Raw genomic sequence first — 16,871 nt, 5'->3', positions numbered from 1 at the left:
TTTGCATGTTTTGTACAAATTGCATGAGCATACTTTGGACATAAGTATTTGAAAACTCAGCCCTCCAAGACCAATACAGCACTATTCCAATTAGCTAGATGTAAGCTTTGCAATGTGACTTTTTACATTAAAGAATTAAGCTTCAACGTAATAACCTTTATTTTGTTTTAAACAGAGCAAATTATTGAAAAAGATGAAGGTCCTTTCTATACCCATCTAGGAGCCGGTCCTAATGTGGCAGCTATTAGAGAAATCATGGAAGAAAGGTAATTAGTGCAAAGGCACAGGGCAGATTAACGTTTATCCTTTTGTGGATGTCAGAATTTTTCCAGCTTTTGCACATAAAGAAATAAACAATTGCAAATCAAGTAATTACTTGTAGGCTTAGCTACTCCAGTGTTGCCAACATTACGCGCTGTGCTATTCACCAGAGAGTCACAATATTTGACAGGGCTAATAGTCTGCTGGCTGGCAGGCTGTGCACTTTGAGACAGATGCCAGCAAACCCAAGCAGGAACAAGTATTCACCAGCCTGCCAAGCAAGACTGCTGGCAATGGCCGTGAAAGCAGGCATGGACCTGGTGTTCCCTCTGGGTAGGAGAATGCCAAGGTAGGGGGACGATGGAGAGCAGAATACCAAACTCCAGTATTACCTTCTCCTCCCACCATTATTAAACATATAGTATCTCTAAAGAGAGATACCTAACTCAGTCACTTCCAGAGGACTACAGAGTTAGTGGGTGGGATTTAGAGGAATCGGTAAGTAGCTTTTTGACAAAACATCCCCCTTCCACAGAGAATTGCATATAAACAGCCTTATCTTGTGTGGGGAGAATTCTCATATCATGTTGCATCCTGTGATGTATTTATTACATCAAATCCAAGCAAACGAGTGATTTTGGAATGGCACAGAACGGACACCTGATCTGTGTGATTTAAAAAAATGCCCAAGTGCAAAACGCACCATCGTTTCAACACTATTTAGATTAAGAACTCCATCACACAGAAGTGTCTCCTCCACTCTGAATTCTGCATTACTTGTGGCTTTTGGCATGCATAGACACTAGTGGCCAGATTTTTAGAGATATCTGGGAATGCAGTTCCCCCTCTGAACAAACAAGCAAACAAAAGAATCTCCTCAGTAAGTCGTAGACAAATGGAAATTTGATTTGTTAATACCTTAAAAATCTGGACTTCCAGAATTGTGAAGAAGCTCAAGCTAGCTGTGGAACCAAGAGCAAAGAGGTGTCACGGCAGTGCTGTGTCTGAGCTAAGCAGTTGTTGCGCTGCTCTCAGCAGGGTCTGCTGGCCTGCACTCATTACTGTGCGACTCTGGACCACTGAGGGCATTTTAAACCCTTCGTATTAACTCTAGGTGGTTAGTCCAAAGGTCCTTTCTCTGCTTTCTTAGCACTTCCCTCCCTGTGATTCCTGTGCAGGGCTTGCCCTGTTTTCAGCTTTGAGAGTGGCTCAGATGCATGCAAGCTACCTAAAGCTGCTGCTTCCTGTGCAGGGGGAGTGAACACTGACCCTCCTGAGAAGCTTGCTACAATTTCTTATTTCCAGAGCTCAAACTGACCGATTTATTCCTTCATATTTACAAATAATAAATAAAACAGGGAAGTCATTCATGTCATACTGTCAATTATTAGAGATGAAATTGTTTGCATTTCTTGACTTTAGAGTGTGATTTTTCATCCTTAATATTGACCTCACTTTTTTTTTTTTTTTTTTTTTTTTTGCATTTGATTTCATTTTATGTTGGCAGAAGGAAATCCTGAGAGATTAGGTAACATGCAAATACTCAGCAGAGTACAATAGAAGCTAATTGAACAACAGCTAGTTTACAATTGCTCATATTGCATGGAGTGTGTGATTCCATGACTGAAAAACTCTGGAGCTGTTTCTTATTAGCAAATTTTGCTAATTTTATTAGCTAATTTTATTAGCTAATTTTGCTAAGTGAAAAAAGCACTTAGCTGTAAAGGTACTCTCAAGCACAGGGGTGCAGCTGGTGACGTATAGTAACGATTTAAGCACTTTTGAACTAGCTTCCCATGAATGTGGGTTGATTTTTAAGGTATTACCACTGCCAAACAAAACAGAAATGGAATTCCTACTTACAGTTGATATTTTAGCTATACTAGAACAAATATCTTGCAGAATCTGTAGTGGATGCCTACATTCTACCTTTTCCTTCTCCCAGTCCCTACTTTGCACTCAGTGAATTTTGCTCAGATTGCAAAGCCAGTCAGCTTTGCTCTGCAAGCAAGCATGACAAACATCAGGCGCAAATTCCTTTGTGACAGTTGAAAAGATTTGAGACAAAGTCCATTTAATTTTCAGTGTGTAATGTACAACATATTTCTACAGTGGCATAAAAACAGTTGTGTTGCAATCCAGATTAGCAAACTGATAGAAAACATTAAGACTTAAAAATGTTTTTTGAGAATAATTAAAGAAACAAAAGTATACTAACATGCTAGCCTAAGTAGGAAAAAATGACTTAACAGTTGCCTGCAGAACATGTGTATTACAACGCTATTTCGTTCTTATAATTTCCTGTGACACTGAAATTTCACAATGAGATCACATATAAGAAGCATCATTTTTCATTTGCTTTAAAGGACTGAAGTTTAAATACAGGTATTATCTCTTAAATGTGTCACTAAGATTTTAGTGCACAAAAAAGGGATGAAAGTTCATAAGTTCTCAAAGTGGTATTAGACGTCTGTGTTACATGAGCAAATATTGTGGAGTGCTATATAGGTAATGGGCAAAGGACAAGGAGACTATGATTTAGTCCACACACTTGGTTATTTTAAATAATGTAACACCACTGAGGGCAGCAGAATTTCAGAAACGCTGCTGAAGTAGAGTTTGCCCAGGCCCCGAAATGCAGCCGAGTCGGCTCCCTAGCCGGACGCGTACGACTGCAGATGCTGAGGTTTACAACCGCGCAGCCCGCCAGCCCCGGGGCGCGCTCGCAGATTGGCACCCCGGCTGCGGTGGGAGAACATGCTTGGGAACAGCCTAACAGGCCCGGCACTTCTCCTGTTGAGCCAAGATTTGCTTCACTTAGCATTTGTCACGTATTTCCAACCGGCAAATCAGAGGCCATAGAAAGGTGATCTCGTTTGCTCTGGGTAATAGCACTGCTTGCTTTGGGGGCTAGATTCTGCCTTGAGTGCATAATCCCCTTGGCTGAAGCGTCACCTTGATGCTTCAGCAAGAACTAAGCTTGCCTGCCTTAGTCTCAACAGCCACACGAGTGACATCATTTGAGGGCATCTTGCAATCCTAATTCAGTATAGAAGTGAGGCTGAAGTACAGAAATCATAATTTTTAAATGGATGATAAAGGAAATAGATACAAAGCAAATTAATCATGGCATAACTGATTCACATCGTATCAAGCATAGAAGCGCAAGCACAGAAAATTAATAGAGCGACTACTGCATGGCAGCCATTCTGTGACAGCTTCATTATTTATATTGCAGAGTAATAACTTTAAATTTAACCTAGAAATTAAAAAAAATATATATAAAATTTTCCCAGAATTAGACTTCAAGTCCACCTTTCAAAATGCCAGCTGAAACAAATTCTCTACAGAAGCAGTTAAAAGGTTTGGGAACATTAATATGATATGGACAAATTTTACTCATCTGTGATGCCTTAAAAACATTCGCTTATTTCAACACATCAGTCCGCCACCATAATAAAACGAGCAGGATAAACGGTGTTACATATCCCTCCCTGTTTGTAATTAACAGCGTGTATTTTTTTAAGATAAGACTCACAATGTGCTCCATCTTTTAAGTGCTCATGCAGAATCAAAGGAATCTGCTTATTGTACATATTTTTGTCTGTTTAAGATTTGGACAGAAGGGTAAAGCTATAAGGATTGAGAGGGTTGTCTACACTGGGAAAGAAGGCAAAAGCTCCCAAGGATGTCCTATTGCTAAATGGGTAAGTGATGTCCACAAACATTAATACCAATCTAGCTCAGTGTGATCGTCCACGTAAGCAGATGGCAGTGACATGTTGTTGTTTTAGTTAATGCTAAGAAACGTAAACCAGCTGAGCAGAAAGCCTGTAGCCTGCTCCCATTGCCACTCATACTCCATTTACTTGAGTTGCCTGGAGATCAGCAGGGATAAAGTTTGGCCTAAAGGTATCAAAACCAGAGAAGGAAAGCATTTTCACTTAGATCTAAGATACACAACATCAGACATTCTCCTTCCTGCTTAATTTACTTTAGAAATAAGCCCTGCAAAGTGCACCACTGTGGTGTTTTTAAAATGCACTCCCAGTTCAAGGCAGTTGTTAGTACACCCTCTTAGCAAACATTGCCTTGCTTTGGCACAAACATTACTGAGTAGCTTGGGTGGGTTGGGGAAACACAGGATGAGGAAAAACTGATACATAATTGCAGTCTTTATGCATGCCAGACTGCACCTTCTTTCAGCAATGCCCACAGTAGCAAAGGCACCAAGAAGCAAGGACACCCTTTTTATTTGAACAGTATCTCCTGCTTTGTTGTTATTGCTGCAATGTTTGTACGTAGTAAGGGCGGGCAAGGTCACAGCACCGGGAGGCTAATCAGAAATTTAGCTGTTTAACTTCAGGAAGAAAAGGGAGAGAACTCCTATGTCGAGTTACTCGGTCCCTTCCCCTCGCTCCCTTCCTTTCCCCTCATGGCGCCTGTCCTCAGTGCAGATGTCCGCGCTGCGGAGGTAAGCGTCTCACCGCTTGCTTCCTCTTGCCCCTAATCAAAGCGGGCCAGCTGTACCGTAACGTAGATTCAGGAGAATGTTTCTGCCAAATCCGAGCACGGGGAATGCTTCTACCAAGCTAGTGTCCGCCACCGTGGCTTTCCATGCCATCAGTAAGGATTTGCATCTCGGAGCCTGGCCTTGCTTCATTACATGGAAAGGGGGGCCCTGGCCCATATCACTAAATGAAAACAATCTGCGTTGCCAGATACAAAGAGAAAGACAGAAGTAGAAGCAACTACCCTGCCCCCTGCCCGCCCTCTCTCCCCCCCCCCCCCCCCAAAAAAAATAATGCTGAGGTTCCCTCCGCTCCTGCTCTTCACATTAAGAAACACCCTGTTTGGGTTGGGGCTCTGTGGGGGTGTGTTGCTGTGCACGCAGGTAGTCCGCAGAAGCAGTCAGGAGGAAAAGCTACTGTGCTTGGTGCGCGAGCGAGCAGGCCACACGTGTGAGACAGCAGTGATCGTGATTCTCATCCTGGTCTGGGAGGGGATCCCGACAAGCCTGGCCGACAAGCTGTATTCCGAACTCACTGACACCCTGAGAAAGTACGGCACACTCACAAACCGGCGGTGCGCCCTGAACGAAGAGTAAGTAAAACAAAGGGGACGCTCAGCAAACGTACAGCTGCACCTCCGCCCGCTCTCGTACCATGAAATGTGCACACCTTTCAAGCTATCTCTTTCAGACAGCTTGAAACCCCATAAACCTTTTGAGAAAAGCAAAATAAACATCCTTGAAAATAAGAGGAAACATCTTCCCAGAGTTAAGAAGCATCTCAGTATATTTAAAACACGGCATCTCTGCTGGGCCTAGGACAGCAGATACCTCTGCCTCTTCTTTGTCATAAAAATTAGATGCACTAAATCATACTGGAGGCCTTTCTGGCTTCTACAGAAGCTAGCTTACATCTAAAGGAATTGCCATGTATCTTTTTCCCCATGTCTTTCTGATGGTGAAGAACACTTAGGCCAAAACTGACTTAGTAATGACTATGTTTTACTTCCTTTGGCTTTGTGGGTACAGTCTGATTTCAGAAATTGTTGCCTAACACCTGCCAGAGCACTCCACATGCTTACAGTGCCATCCACAGAGACCTTGCAGGTACCTTTCATATCACTGCCTAGTAAGGCACCACCTACCTAAACATATCCTCTTTTGATCCAAGCCATGTTTCTCACAGAAGTATAGGAAACCCATACTTGCTTTGCTGCCGTGAAGTTATTCATTACGATAAATTAATCTGTTACAAAACATGCAACTCCCTCTTTCCTTTCTTCGTTATTTACTGATGGAAGAAGATCTGAGACTGGTGACTTCCCACAGCACTGGCAGAACACTGACACCCACTCTGAGCGCTACAGGCTGCCTCGCCTGCTGCTAATAGCTGTATTCTCTCATTCTTTAGACGGACTTGTGCATGTCAAGGGCTGGACCCTGAAACTTGTGGTGCTTCATTTTCCTTTGGTTGCTCCTGGAGCATGTACTACAACGGTTGTAAGTTTGCCAGAAGCAAGATTCCAAGAAAGTTTAAGCTGATGGGGGATGACCCAAAAGAGGTTGGTGCCCATTTTTAAAATGAAACTTGCCTCGTTTGCAATGAAATGTTTTCTGTCACTCTGCAAGTAAGAGATACACTACAAGACACCAGGGGCCAGAGCCCTGCTAGAATTGCATACGTGCAGGGTGATTAAATAACTGCCAGTCAAGACTGATTGATTCCAGTCACTGAGACAGCTGAATTGACTGTCCAAATTCTGACAGCTGGTTAAAGCCCTGAGACCTGAAACCATGTTTGCAGGCTTTCGCAATTAGAGGAGAGGGCACGGCCTGAATAATTGTGGCTGCGTTAGGCCTACAGTCGGGCATTCCCCAGTGACAGAGTGGAAGGTTTACCAGCTGAAGGCATACAAGATTGCAACTGGGAACCGGAGTAGACTTCATGCAGACAAGTATGTTGAAACTCTGAGATTACAGTAGGGAGACTCATTCTACATACAGTCCCGCCCCACAGACTGGAGTCCAGACTGGACTCAGTATTACAGCAAAAACAGTTGAAAACAGAGTAAAACAACATTGATTTTACCTTAGGCACACGGTATCTTTGAAGTTGCGGTCACAGTGAGTCCTGGACACCTCCAGCTATTCATGTGCCTGGGAAGGTCTAGTGGCCTGGTCTGTTTCTAGCATGCATATGCCAATTCAGTCCCTAGACTGCTGCTTGTGTGCTGTTGCATAGGTCCACAGCTTTCAGTGTGTTCTGGCATCTTAAACTTGAGCATTTCTTTTACAAGCTCAGAGAGCTGGGCATGTTTGCAACTTATGGACTACGCTGAGAATAGCATCATTAACATTTTTCCTCCCTGCTGCCCCCGTCTCGCCCCAGGAATTATAAAATTGCTCTCCTACAACCGTGTGGCACAAAGCCCTCTTTATCATAACCTGCAGCCCTAAGCCCCCCGAATTTTCTAGGCTGCAGATAAGGCCAGAGCCAACCAGGGCACCCTCCGAGCCTGCATGGAAGCGATTTACTTCCCATGGAAGCCAGGACTGGGCAGGGAAAATGTTTTTATCCTCCAGTCTCGTTCCCACACAAAGTCAGGGGGGCGGCAAAAGCACGCATCCAGATCAGGGGGTGGTTAACACACAGCAGAGGCAACACAAATAGGACCCTCCCCAACAAAAACTAGAAGTAACACAAATGGTAACCTACAGGCTGTACAAAAGCTCCAGGTTTCGGCAGCAGCCACAAGGTCACAACAAGATGTTTTTGACCATTTTATAATGTCATTCTGGATTCCGACAAACTCAAAGTTTTACCAGGAGATACAGAATTGTAATGTACCAGACAAAATGCACCCTCAAACCCATAGCTTTTTCACAGCTCTTCACACCTTCACTGAAATATGCAAATTTCTAAAAGCAATTACAGCACTCCCTGACACCTCTATTTTTTTATGCACTTGAAATGAGGCCCTTATTTTTAACTAAGGAAGATTTTGAATATGGGATTCTCATCCTGCAACAATGGGGAACAGCTTTGGAGTAGATTATTGGAATACTTTTTTTTAAGAGCCTTTCATTTTGAAAGCTTGTACCTCTCCTTCTTAAAGGAGAAAGAAAAGTGGTCATTCCTAATTCTGCATCACTGACTACTAGACATGTCCACAGTTCTTGATTACTAAAGAACTGGGAACTTGGAAAAGTCTGAAGGATTGTAGTAATTGTAAATTGCTGCAAGAAAAGATAATTTAAACATGTTGAAGTGTTATTATCTCAGTAGTGAAAACCCTTAAATTAGTCAGATTAACCTGATGGAGCATTCCCATATTATTTCTCTTGAATTTTCTAAAGAGAAATATTATTTTCCCAAAACTCCAATAGGAAAAATAATGAAGGTCATCATGCTTGGATCTAAAATATCTCCGTGTTGAAGAATGTGATTCTTTTTAATATAAATCAAATTGAGGTTATGGTATGTTATGTCCTCTCACGAGGATCAGAGTTTTGTGGAGATCAGCATAATTAAAAGAAGATTGACAATAGTTGTTGTGTAAACAGGAATGACAGTGATCTAGACTTTACACAACTATCTATGAATTGTAACAGACCCTAACTTGTTAGATCCCATGCATATGGTATAGACATGTCATTGAACTTTATTTCATCTGGCTAACAGGAAGAAAAACTAGAATCCAATTTGCAGAATCTATCAACCCTGATGGCACCCACCTACAAGAAGCTTGCACCTGATGCATATAATAACCAGGTACGCTGGGGGGAAAAGGAGCCAGAGCAGCCATGCAAATAACTAGATTTTTACCATGTTTTGTTAATGCTTCATCCTTTGGTCAAACCATTCGTACATTTTGCGCTAGTACTACTTTGACATTGGGCTAAAGCCAAATGGCAACAAACAAAATCCTCTGTTTCAATTTAAATGCCTTCAAATGGTATATATGTGAGCCACTAAAGAAAATTAATCTCTGTACCTGCCTAATGACAACAAAGTCCTGCTTCACGCTCGAGCAGAACTCTGCAGCTCTACAATATAAAGTATCTGGCTTTAGCGTGATTCACAAGCCAAACTAGCAAAACAGCTACAAAGATGGTGTGAGATTGCTAACAGTGTCAGGAGGCCGTGTATTATATTCATGTACTTGAGTTCTGAAACCACAGTTTTGGTTCTGCTCAAGTGGCAAATTAATTTAGCTTTCACCAAAATAGCCATTATAGACATGCTTTTAAAATGAAGCTTCGTATTTAAACACACACATGCACACAAGTGCCAGCACCAGCATTCTTGCACTAGGGGAAAACACATGCATATTTTCTGTCAGGCAGTAGTCACAGATGTTGGCACATTCTGAGCCGTATGAGGTCCCCCAGTTGTGGCTGTCTCTCACCTCTACTTCTTTACCAAATGTCTTTCAGATATTTGCATCAAAATTTGATACCGTGCCCCTTGCAAATGCTTAACTCATCTTCTTCCTTGTCTTTGCTGAGGTTCAAAACCCTTTGACAAATTTATAGTCTCCAAACTCTATCAGCATTACAGCAAACTATGACATTTTCTTGCTGTCCTATTGACAACACTATGTCTAAACAACCTGTGAAAATACTCTCTGCTGTAGCAGTCATCAGAACAAGCTAGGTTTTGGAATGCAACAGAAACAGTAAACTGTAATACAAGACTGTCCATTTTAGTTTTATTTGTGGTAAAATCTACTCTTGTACTGCATATTTGGTAGCAACTAGGCAGAGTAAGCAGGTTCAGTACAGACTCACACGATTTCACTTACTTGATCAGATAATGTTTGGAGACTCATTATGGAGGAAATTGTGGCTGTGTGCCCATTAGCTGTGGTTATCTCTCCAAATATCTGAGAGTCATTCTGCAAGAGAAGAAAGGAAGAGGAAGAAGAAAAAATGAGGGGGTGGCAAACAATAAAATGCTTCTTTGCTTGGGCTGCTTTTCTTTCGCCACAAAATTCTCTACAGAACTTTTCTCCATGTAAGATACGGTTCTACCTGATGCTTGTTGATGGTACATGCTTTTACAAGTTTCAGTTTTTATCTCATATAATAAACCATGCAAATAGCTTGCCTATTTCAGGAATTTCACGCAAACTTTATTTTTGGGGGGAAACCCTGGTCAAGCTACTGTCATTGGCTTTAAAGAGAGGTGATCAGGGCCGATTTTTCTGGTAGCGGTAAAAAGTTATAAAAAGAAGCAGCCCTAAAACCGATACCCCTTTGAATCCTGAGAAGAAATGCAAATTTAGATCAGAACAAATTAGATTTGTAAATCTAAACCAAATAATAATATTTCAAAACATTCTTTTAATTCCAAAGTTTACATGTTTCAAGTTTTGTTTTGCTTTTATGTTTAGATACCAGTGATAATAAATACAGCAATAAGTAAATATTCCAGTTTTAAAAAATAAAAATCAGAGAGCAAGCTAAACATTTTATTGATGAACTTGGATCAAAACTTGGCAAAACCTCTAATTTCACAGTAACTTTTAAAAAGTTCCATTAAGTGTAGTAGTTGTTGGTTTTTTTACATTCATTAGAAAAGTTTAGGAATTTCAGCAAAGCATTTTACAAATTTGGTTTAATTTTCATTTTATAAATAAAATATGAAACCAAAGGTTGTATGAGGCTTGGTATACTTTTAGGTATGGTTTATTATTTCATTATAAACTTTTGTAACGCTCCTTAATAGTAAGTATATGTATAGAAAATACAGTCTGGGCTGAATTCTCTCTCTTTTTGGTCAGGGGTTAGTGTTATACTAAAGCTAATGAAATATACTTCTGGTGTGCCAAAATATTACAAATCAAAAAGCAAATTATCATTTTTTATGAAATCATTCTGAAGTCAGTTCACTAAAGTCATTTTCCCTAAATAACTTGGTTCTTTTCCAGTCTACACAAACTCTTCCAGTGTCAGACACTGAAACTATGCACTTTGTCATGTAAAAACACAAACTGTTGGCAGAGAATCAAAAATAATATGTGAGAAAAAGTGTTATTGGCTAATTTCACAGTCATGGCAGTGACGGAAGGTAACAGGGAAGAAAGCAACGAGGAATGACGTATGAGTAAGAAACCTCTATAAAATAATTGCTTGATTTTATTTGCCTTTAAGATCTCTATGTTACTACCTCCAAGATGCTAGGAGACTTGCATGTTACAAAGACCGAGTGCTCGGTGCTAATTCCGTGTAACAGAGTATCTGCAAGTAAGTTCCTGTGACACCTGTGCTCTCTTTCCAGATCGAGTACGAACACAGAGCACCAGAGTGTCGCTTGGGTCTCAAAGAAGGTCGCCCGTTCTCAGGGGTCACTGCCTGCCTGGATTTTTGCGCTCATGCTCACAGAGACTTGCACAATATGCAGAATGGGAGCACACTGGTAAGTCAGTGATGCATACAGCCTCCTTATTTCAGCTGTAATTTTATATATTTTATTCATTATCTTCAGCCTGTTTAAATTCATAATTACGTAATGCAGAATGATACAGAAAAGAAACATTAAGCAGTAATTGAACTAACTTATTACCCCATACACAATTGTTCATTCAGATGAGTGAGGCTTATGATGGATTAAAGAAAGGTTTAATACAGAACTCGTAAAAGAAAGAAATTGTGGAGACAACTGAAGGAAGGTTCCAGCAGGGCCAAAATGCCCATTTCAACATTTCTGGAACAAAATATTTTATAAAATAAAAATGGAAACAAATGGTAGAAACAAATGGCTTCTTTCCATAATTTTCTTTTGAAGAGATTTTTGAAAGTTGGGATTTCGTTCCTAGTTGGGATGAGCAGAGAGTCTGTAAGCCTTACCATCGTTCTTTTGTTCATCCAGTTTACTCTCTTCTATTCAGAATTTGAGCATTTTACAGCAAAGGTTCTATAGAAAATACCAGGAAAACTCTGTTTTTCAGTGTACAGTAGATTACTTCTGTTCCCTGCATACTTCCTGCATACTTCTGTTCCCTGCATTCTGTGACAATACAGTTGGGATAAACAGGGAAAGAATAATCTTCAATTTTGAATAATCATTGTAATTTGACATGATTGCCTTGATTCCTATACACAGAGGAGTTCTTTTATGACTAAAGAGACTAACCACTTTAAGATCAACTAAGTTTGTCCTGTTTCCAGGGTTTGACTTTATTTACAAGGCAACCACCACCACCAAAATATATATTTCTAGCTGAGCTTTCTTCCCAAGATTGATTGATGCAATACCTTGGCTATAAAATATACCTGTATCAGCCTCTTTTTCCACTGAGATACTCCCAATACCTGTTTTAACTGGAGCTAACACAATAAACCTGCTGCATGATGCAACAGTAGCTTCCTTAGATCTCTATGCAGTGTTCAAGCATTGACATTAGAATGACTTGCTCCTCTGCAAGGCCCTGGAACCTCCCACCATAAGGGGGTGTGAAATACAATGGCACTATTTCATATTCTCCACCATTTCCAATAGGCAGCTACCTAATGTATTATAGCAAAAGAGGAACAAACAAAAAACAAAAAAAACCCTTTGGTTGAGTTCAAAGTCCCAGTTCCTGCTGTTTTAGCATCCCAGCTACAGTACCATCCACCACAGTTCATTTCAGCATAAGCAGTATGCAACTATAGTTTCAGCACAAATATAAGAAACATAAATATATATGTATTTTGTATTTACACGAACACTGTCAAACAGAGCAACAGAAGAAATGAGACTGCAGGCTTGTTGTGATTTGCATAAATTGTACAGAAACGTAACGCTTACAAGTAACTCGCCAGACGGCGACACTGACAGTGCGAGCGCAGGGTGAAACGTGCAGGCTAGCATTTCAGGTCTCTGCTTCTCAGGAGAGTTGGAGAGAGTTGCGCTAACCTGCCCTTTTGACAGGTTTGCACACTAACTAGAGAAGACAATCGCGAAATTGGCCAAACACCAGAAGATGAGCAGCTGCACGTGCTCCCATTGTACAAAGTCTCTGACGTAGATGAGTTCGGAAGTGCTGAAGGCCAGGAGGAGAAGAAGAGGAATGGCAGCATCCAGGTCCTTACCTCCTTTCGCCGGAAAGTAAGGATGTTAGCAGAGCCTGTTAAGACCTGTCGGCAAAGGAAGCTAGAAGCAAAGAAAGCAGCAGCAGAAAAGCTTTCCTCCTCAGAGAACGGGTCTAGCAAAGCTGAAAGAGAGAAGGCTGCTGCAGCACGCAACAAGCAAGGCAATTCAGAGGCAGCTGGCCATGCAAAGCAGCTAGCAGGTAAGCACATGAATCTGATCAGGATCTTTATCAGTACTGGTAAGCTTCCTGGAAATTAGGATCATTGATAATGAGTCTCAGAAAAACCCATTATTCTCAACACAAGCTCATTTTCAAGTAAAAAGCAAAGATTCTTGAATGTAAATGTGGATACTGTACATTTATAAAGTGCCAAATCATGGTCCACTCTGTAGAAGCAGAAGAAGAGATGCTTTGTTGAGAAGTCATTCACTGTTGGTTAGTTAGCACCTGCAGAAGTCAGGTGCTTTTGCAAATCCTGCTTGCCATCCAGTGCACTGCTAAGTATCTTTACCTGACTAACAGTGACAGAAGCCATGAAGGAAACAGTGTGACGCCAGTCCCCAAAAAGAGTGACCTAAACATCACTCATTGGTTGCTGTAGATTCAAGTTTAACCTCTTTATCACTATTAATATTTTCTGTTTCAAGACCAAAAGCAAAGCAAGTTCTTCCCCAGTGGAGTAAAAGTTTACAAATCCACTTAATCCCTGGCAGTTTTCATCAACAGATCTTAAAGAGTCCTGGGCATAGGAGCTCATCATGACTATTTTGTTGTTACAGTAACTTTGTCAGAGAGGAATAATGTGATTCATTCAAGGCCACCCAGAAGATCACTGAAATGCCCACAAATGGATGTCAGCCTTTCTGTGACTCAGTCTAGGGAACCCTAACCATTAAACTATGCCATTTCGCTTTAATGAATTATATTTTTTCCTCTTTTCTATGTTTCAGTTATTCTCAGTTGCTACTGAACTGTTATCCTCATCAGTGAATGCCACTTGATTTTTTACATACAGCAAGGGACACTTTTGAGACAGATCTATTTATATGGCTGTTCAAGAGTTATTTATTTCTTCCTAGTAAAAGACAGTTACCTTATGCATGGCTATTTGGGTGCACTTTGATGCTCCATTTCATGGGCTACTTAAATGACAACTCAATTCGCTGGATTATGTGCGTGTGACTGAGCAGATTGCACTGCCCTCTTTTCCTCACGGCCACTAGCATCTGATCTCACTGGATGCATGCCATAAAGGAAGAGTAGCTTTAGTATTTATTCAGCTTCTGAGAGGATGGTATTTGAGATAGTAGAAAGGGAACCTCTGTTAACATATCATATGATATGCTTAGAAATTTCATAGATGGTTATCATGAAGACACTCTATAATAGAAAGCATGCATGTTAAAAAAAAAAAAAAAGAAGAAGAAGAAAAGCTTTTTTGTTTATTTCTTTTTACATCTACAGATCTTTTACGTCTTTCAGGACCGGCCACACAACAGCAGCAGCAGCATCCACAGCGCACTCTCCCTAACAACCCTCAGTCAAATCCTGTTAATTCTTACTCGGGTTCAGGTTCTGCAAATCTTTATGCGAGGTTGCCTAATCCACCCAGTGCTTACCCAGGCTCTTCGTATACTTCAGATCCTTATGGAGGGTCCAGTCCCATGAACCTCTATACAACCTCATCACAGCCTACAGGTTCTTATTTGAATTCTTCCAGTCCCATGAACCCTTATTCAGGATCACTAAGTCAAAATAACCAATATCCACCCTACCAATGCAATGGAAACGTACCTATGGACAACTGCCCCTCTTACTTGGGCTCCTACTCTTCCCAGCATCAGCACATGGACTTGTATAGGTGTCAGAGTCAAGACCCTATGTCTAAACTAAGTCTACCACCCATTCAAACATTATACCAGCATAGGTTTGGGAATAACCAGAGTTTTGGTCCCAAGTACTTGAATTATGGAAACCAAAATATGCAGGTAGACTCCTTCAGTAATTGCACCATTAGACCAAATGTACACCACGTAGGGTCTTTTTCCTCTTACTCCACCCATGAGGCTGATGGCCATTTTATGGAGGTTGCCTCAAGATTAAAATCTAATCTGAGTAATCCAAGCATGGACTATGCCTCCATGAGTAAGAACAGTGAACATCACCACGTGCAGCCCCCTCCGCATTTGGCGCATGAATACCATTCTGCTCCAAGTATATTTAGTGGTGCTCCTAATTCGCTGCATCTCCAAAATAAGGATAGTGAAATGATTTCACACACAGCTAATGGTCTGTCTAACATGCTTCCAGGTCAAAACCATGATAGGACTACTCCCCAAGGTGGTTTAGATAAAACTGATGTGCTGAATCCAGAAAAAGCAGAGGATCCTGATGAAGTCTGGTCAGATAGTGAGCAGAGCTTTCTGGATCCAGAAATTGGAGGAGTGGCAGTTGCTCCATCTCATGGGTCAATTCTCATAGAGTGTGCAAAACGTGAGCTCCATGCAACAACCCCCCTAAAAAACCCCAACAGGAACCATCCCACCAGAATATCCCTTGTCTTTTACCAGCACAAGAGCATGAATGAGCCAAAACACGGTCTGGCTCTGTGGGAGGCGAAGATGGCTGAGAAGGCGAGAGAGAAAGAGGAGGAGTGTGAAAAGTACGGTCCAGACTACGTGCCTCAGAAATCTTACGGCAAAAAAGCAAAGCGAGAGCCCGCCGAACCTCACGAACCCTCAGAGCCAACATACCTGCGCTTCATCAAGTCTCTCGCGCAACGGACACTGTCGGTCACCACAGACTCCACAGTAACTACATCTCCATATGCCTTTACACGGGTTACAGGGCCTTACAATAGATATATCTAACATCATACCTTTGTCGGTTACCTCATCTGAAAAAACAACACGGCTGTAGGGTAGTTCTTGTCTAGGTTTGGGGGAAGATAAGGGTGGGGAAGGAAACAGTGTTTTCATGAAACTCATCAGTGGGAAGAGCCTCAGCACACCAGCAAAAAGAGGTGATCTTACTAGCGCACTTACTTTCCACTGATTTTTTTTAAGTGGTCACAGATGGCACGTAGGAAACAAGACCAAAGCATCCTATGCAAAAACAAAACAAAAAAGTGTTTCACAATTTACATTTGAAAACACTGGCTCCATTACTGAAAGAGATAATCTGCAAATGGATTTTTTTTTCTTACAGTTTTGCACATCTGTGACCACTTTTAATATCATCAAGTTTGCATAGTCATGGAACAGGAGCAAAAAAAAAAAACACCCTAAAAAATAATACTGTAGTATTACAACCGCAGGAATCTTAAAATAACATCTGGTGCTGAATCTATGATGTACTGAAATACTGGAATTATGGCTTTTTAACATTCAGTTTTTACTGTAATCTTAATAGTCTCTTCATTTTATTTAACAAAGTAGATACATATAAAACATAATGAATAGACAGCAAAACACTGAATTTGTTTGGATATTCTAAAACATGGTGCTATCTAAGAGAATGGTGTCTTTATTTTAACAGTTGAACAGTTAATGCCTTTATAACAGTTAAAATGTCAATTATGTACTCAAATGTTCTTCAACAACAGGGAGGACCTTTTCATTCATGTATGTATTGAATTTACCTGATGTTAAAATAAGCTTCTTTTTAACATATGGGAATTACAAAGACCTCTGGATTTTGCTCATCCAGTCAAGTCCTAGAAAAGGACGATAAAATATAGAGAGATATTTTTTTTTAAATAGTGTTTCAAAAGCACTTTGTCTACCTAAGCTTGGCAACTTGAACAATGCTAAGGTACTAAGACATAAAAAAAAAAAAAAAAAAAAAAAAAAAAGAGTTTACTTTGATTTTAAAATGCAAAGATAATTTTTTTAAAAGAAAAAAAGCTTTTAAATACTTTTGTTTTAGCCGTGCATCTGCTAGTGGGCTACATATCCATTTTTAATACAGTCAGTTATGGTAAAAATGGGGCTTACTGGATACAAGGGAATACTTTAGTA

At 40.7% G+C, this 16,871-nt stretch overlaps 1 protein-coding gene across 2 annotated transcripts in view; it reads left to right on the top strand.

The window, feature by feature from the left end:
* The window catches only part of TET2 (tet methylcytosine dioxygenase 2), a 72,741-nt gene extending 56,087 nt beyond the window's left edge, over positions 1–16,654 (top strand). Inside the window, exons 3-11 of one of the 2 annotated variants that reach the window (XM_062574160.1) lie at positions 176–266; positions 3,875–3,968; positions 5,156–5,364; positions 6,183–6,333; positions 8,454–8,543; positions 11,055–11,192; positions 12,690–13,050; positions 14,317–14,550; positions 15,163–16,654. In XM_062574160.1, coding sequence (XP_062430144.1) covers positions 176–266; positions 3,875–3,968; positions 5,156–5,364; positions 6,183–6,333; positions 8,454–8,543; positions 11,055–11,192; positions 12,690–13,050; positions 14,317–14,550; positions 15,163–15,722 — 1,928 coding nt within the window. In that variant the 3' untranslated portion in view covers positions 15,723–16,654. Of the gene's footprint in view, positions 1–175; positions 267–3,874; positions 3,969–5,155; positions 5,365–6,182; positions 6,334–8,453; positions 8,544–11,054; positions 11,193–12,689; positions 13,051–14,316 lie in introns of both variants that reach the window. The other variant, XM_062574159.1, reaches the window with a different exon arrangement.
* Positions 16,655–16,871: the final 217 nt, after the last annotated feature.

This window comes from Rhea pennata, chromosome 4 (assembly GCF_028389875.1).
Source record: "Rhea pennata isolate bPtePen1 chromosome 4, bPtePen1.pri, whole genome shotgun sequence".
Classification (NCBI taxonomy): domain Eukaryota; kingdom Metazoa; phylum Chordata; class Aves; order Rheiformes; family Rheidae; genus Rhea; species Rhea pennata.
Note: the sequence above shows the minus strand (reverse complement) of the source record. Positions and strands in the feature narration are given on the sequence as shown.